General features: G+C 39.2%; 1 protein-coding gene across 1 annotated transcript; it reads left to right on the forward strand.

Annotated features, from left to right (window-relative positions):
• Window positions 1–474: 474 nt before the first annotated feature.
• LOC149213656 (AP-5 complex subunit beta-like protein) lies at window positions 475–5,037 on the forward strand. Its single transcript, XM_089392089.1, is given in 3 exon segments — window positions 475–2,503; window positions 2,718–3,157; window positions 3,385–5,037. Coding segments are annotated over 3 exon segments (3,561 nt in total). The 5' UTR covers window positions 475–958; the 3' UTR covers window positions 4,961–5,037.
• The last annotated feature ends 224 nt before the right edge of the window (window positions 5,038–5,261 follow it).

Raw genomic sequence — 5,261 nt, forward strand, 5'->3', positions numbered from 1 at the left:
TTAATGCCCTGGTGTGAGTTGTCACGAGGAAATTAGGTGTTGACGATGTTAGCCACAACACCCGGATCCAAGATTAAAATTTTTATTTTTATTTACTGAAAAATGAAAATTATAACCTTAAATATAATCTCTATGAAAAATTAATAAATTTATTAACAACAATATATTAATGTGGGTTTAATATATAATTTGAGTGAACTTAATGATTAAAAACATGTGTTTCCCCCTAAAAAATTATATGTTCAAAACAAAAAAAATAAAATATTATATATTTTTATAGACCATGAAAATAGATCCCTTATCTCACTGATAAAAATTTCTCCACACCAATTTACTAAAATTAATTAAAATTGATATCAGTTATGAGAGTTATTAACTTAAAATTAAATAATAATAATAATAAAATAAAAAATTCTCGCTAAAGCCTTTTTTTGGGAATTAATTTATATTTAAATAATGGATGTAAAATGTCACAACAAATTAACCAGGTCTATTCCATTGCTGATCAACTGTTGCGTCTCGAGAGCGTGGAGGGCGTTCGCGTTTCTTCTGCTAACAGACTAACGAGACGATATCTAGGGCAGAATTTCGTACAAAAATTCTGCGCTGCAATTCCCCCCTTATACTTGTGACATTTCATTAAAATCAAATCGCACCTGGATTGAAGTTAAATTTATATGTGGCATTATTGATATCAGAAATCGTTGCAGATAGTATTTACTAGTAATTTTATTTGCAGATATTATTTACTCTTTCCCTCGGTCCTGTTAAAAGGATTTCTGAAACTGAATGATGATCTGGTTAATTCGATTCCAATGGTCGGAATCTGCAATGAGGTTGAATTTGTTTATGCAGAAAAAGAATTAGGGCTGGGGTTGAATTTGGTCGGTCAGGCTTGAATAATTTCTGGTGCCCATGTGATTTATTGTTCGTTAGGGGATTTCTGAAGTTGGATTGAATGGATAAGGTGGGAAAACAGCTTTCATGGCAGGATTGGGAGTTGATGATTGATGATTTTCAAGCTGGATATCAGAGGAAATGGTTAGCTCTATACCCCGGCCTCGCCATCCTAGAACTGGCACTCTACACTGTTGTCAGGAAGGATTTCCCTTTAAAAGCCCAATTGATTACTTTTGTTGAGGAGAATGCTGATATTATTATTGCGGATGCGGATGCTGATGAGGGTCTGGGTAGTGTGGTTGAGGCATTGAAGGCTGTTGTCCAGGCACCTGCAGATGGCGCTGTAGTAACATATGTTCTGAAAGAACAAATGATGGTGGCAGCCACTTCGGTAATGATTGTGGCCGATAGTCTTCACAGAGCGTTGCACCATCTGGAAGCATTGGTTGAACTGTTGCTGGGGGTGATCAACAGGCCAAATCATGGGGTGGATCGACAAGCCAGAGCGATCGCTTGTGAATGTTTGAGGCAATTGGAGAAGGATTATCCATGCTTACTCTATGCATATGCAGGGCATCTGTTAATGTTGTGCCAGAGTGAGAGAACTCATGCTGCGAAGAGCTACATTCTTCTCCTCACTACGGTCATTCACAATCTCGCTTTCCATATGTATACTTCGTCACCTGGCTCAAGGGTGGCAGGGTTGGCAACATCCATTTTATCGACATCTGTACCACTGGTGCCCTTCAATGTTCCACCCTTTCTAGGGGCCTCTTTAGCAGGGGAAGAAATGATATCTATTCCATCCAGGGAATTGTCACCGACAAATCTAAAGGAGTTTCACAGAGTAATGGCATTTCTCCTCGAGCATCCTTAGATTTTGACGTCATGTGGGATGTTAGAATTTGTCTCAAATCTTGTGGATGTCACAGCTGCATTGGGGCTGCAAGTTTCACTTTTGAAGGTGCAATTCTCTGGTCTGATATATTCTTATGATCCTGTTCTTTGTCACCTTGTTTTGATGATATTTACTCGTTTTCTGGATTCTTTTGATGGGGAAGACAAAAATATTTTTAGACGCTTAATATTAATATCTAAGGAGGTATCTCAACCTCTTTTTGTCCGCCTGCTCGCTATTCACTGGATACTCGGCTTGGAGAGTCTTTCTCTACAGAGGGAAAGAAAATCGTTGCTCGTCTCTATGACATCTGGCTTATACCCATCAGTTTTTGATCCGCTTTCATTGAAGGCCATAAAACTAGATGCTCTTGCATATTGCGCAGTTGATTTTGATCCATCTCTGAGAGATACCCGCCATCATTCTGCCACTGGGCCCGATACATTAATCGCAACAGAGCAATGGTCAGTTTTGAAAAGTGATGGCCCTGATGCAACAGAAACGAGAGAAGTAACTGCAGGAAAACTTTTCAATGATGGAATAGTTTGTGTTTCAGCTTTCAGATGGCTGCCTCCTTGGAGCACAGAGACAAGGTTGGCTTTCCGCATGTTGCATAGATTCTTGACAATGTCAACTCCACATCCTGGTACTGATGAATCGTCCATTCATGTATTCACACAGTCTACCATGTTTGAGACATTGCAGGCACGTTTCTATATCTTTGATTAATTCCTTGGATGATTACTGATACATACTTTTGACTAAGACTCTATGAGATACTTACTTTGACTTAGAGCCTTTTACCTTTCTATTATCATAGTCGACATGCATATTAAACAAAGTCAGTTGTTATCCAAATAAGTTGAACATGTATGGGTTTGAAGTAGTGAAACTGATTTTATTTTTGGAATGTGTGCAGAGTATATTAGTGGATACAGCATTGGAGTTCAGGAAGTTGGTTCCTAGGATCCTCTCTCTTATAGATCGATTTATACATTGTGATTCACATAGGGGCTTGGGAGAGTGTCTTCTTCAAATATTAAATGGGCATTTGCTGTCAAAGCTGGTTCCAGATCGCCGCTTGTCAGCATATTTTCCAATTTTTGATAGAATTGCCCAGAGCAGTTGTATTCCTCCTAGGGGCTTGCTGGAATTGCTGACCTTGTATATTGTGATTCTTGTAAAGAATTATGACCCAGAGACTCGTTTAAGGTCATGGTCTCAAGGAAGTAAAGTGCTAGGCATTTGTAGGACTGTGCTCATGCATCACCATAGTTCAAGGGTTTTCCTTGTCTTGTCTCGTCTTCTGGCTTTTCTCTCTCGTTTCTTTCCAGACTTGGAGATCCGTGATAGTGCAAGGTAGGGAACATTTTTAAAATGCGCAGAATTGACTCAATCAATGAGCTTTGGTTCTAGGTTGGTTATATTTAAAGTTGAACACACTGCTATCAGAGAAATGCACATGGTGTTGAATCCTTATCTTGTAGATTTGCTTAGGATGTATATAGTATATATCAACGTGCGTTTGAAATTAGCTCTAAGAGTACTTTTGGGAGCAGTCACTTACATTCTAATACTTTATGCAGGATCTATCTACGAATGCTGATTTCTATTCCTGGCAACAAACTCAGGCATATATTAAACATTGGAGAACAGCTGCCGGATGATTCTTCTGCCCCACAACTCTCCTCTTTTTTCCGCACACCATCTCCTCGAGCACCGCCCAATGTTAAGAAAGAAAAGTTGTCCACTTATATTCATCTTTCGAGGGTCACTCCTCTTCTTGTTAAACAGTCATGGTCCCTGGTTATGATCAATTCAGGTATAAATGGAAAAATTGAGATCTTAAATCAAGAAAACATAAATCTGGAAGAGCCTATAATGGCCATTGCAGAGTCCAAAGAAGGAACTGACATAAAAGCTGTTCCTAATGATGAAATTTTGAAAGGGCCAGAACCTTTGCGTGTTATGGATTCAAAGATCTCCTGGATTTTGGGAATTTTACGAAGCCATTTTTCTGCAGTCCCAGATTTTCGTCATGGGCAAGGCTTGAAAATTAAGGTCCATTGCAAACTTAGTTTTAACTCCAAAGCAAGGTATCCAGCTGAGGAAGATGATTCTTTTAAGACTCCACAGTCAAATAGTGAGGATTCGTGGCCTGCACTTTATGCTATTATCCTCACATTTTCTGCTTCTGATCAGTATGGACGAATACCATCAGTTCACATACCTTTCCTTATGAGTGAGCCTCCAGGAAAAATTGATCCAAATTTATCAAATACTTCCCAGGATGAAAATTTGATTTTGGTGCGAGTGCAAGATAGACAACCTTTTATGGAGACAGATACAGAAGCAAAGGGGCAGCACTCTCTAGGTAATACTGAGAGAGACACACAAAGTAGTCTTGTGGGGGGAGAGAAAGAAGCCTTTCAAGAGTCTGTGATGATTGAATTAGAGCCTAGAGAGCCAGTGCCTGCACATATTGATGCACATATTGAAGCCAGCGGGGAGGATGGACAGAGTATTCGTGGTCAACTTCAAAGTATTCCAGTTGGTATAGAAGATCTCTTTGTGAAGTCTCCTGTTCCTGATGATGTTTCAGAAGGTGCAGTTGCAGAGTATTACTTTACTTTGTTCAATGCATTGTGGGAAGCCTGTGAGAATCCAGAGAATATTGGCCGAGAGACATTCCCACTTAAAGGAGGTAAAGGGGTTGTTGCAATTCATGGTACTGGATCAGTGAAGCTGTTAGAAGCTCAATCAAATTTTGTAATTGAAGCTGTGGAACACTTTTTGGCCCCTTTTGTCGTGGCGGTAAGTGGTTATAACCTTGTCAACATTGTGAAGGATGATGGAATTATCAAGGATGTTATCTGGAAAGATGAAGAGTCTGCAAATCCATCTGATGAAGGACATGGCCTCATTGAAGAAAGTCCCCTTCAGCTGAAATACTTAGAAGATGATACAAATGGTGATGATTCATTTGAGATTGCAAAAAGAAACATTGGTTGTTTCTTTGTTCTTGTTTTTCTCCCCCCTCGCTTCCACTTACTTCTAAAGATGGAGGTAGGCAATTTGTCAACTTTGGTTCGGATCAGGACAGATCACTGGCCATGCCTTGCTTACATGGATGAGTATTTGGAAGCTTTAGCCTTTAGATGACATGCATTCTCTCTCAGCTGTGTGTTATCTATTGTTTATCAGCTAATTACATTTTTTGTGTTCAGTTTTTGATCCAAGCCAGCAGCATACAGGATGTCTTATTTATCCTTTCAAAGAAAATTCCGTTTAAAATGTATTATTGCATCTTATCTTATGAATCTTGTATAATATCAATGGATGAGATTCGAGGTTTTGAGGGGTTTGTGGTCCTAGGGTTATAGTGAAGCAATTTAGTTGTCATGTAGTGAAATATGGTCTGAAGCATTCAGTGATCTTATTCTGCCCCTTTAAAGCTTTGATG

The sequence above is a fragment of the Pinus tabuliformis genome, chromosome 1_1 (assembly GCF_031772625.1).
Source record: "Pinus tabuliformis cultivar Carrire ecotype Pingquan chromosome 1_1, CPIR1, whole genome shotgun sequence".
Taxonomy (NCBI): domain Eukaryota; kingdom Viridiplantae; phylum Streptophyta; class Pinopsida; order Pinales; family Pinaceae; genus Pinus; species Pinus tabuliformis.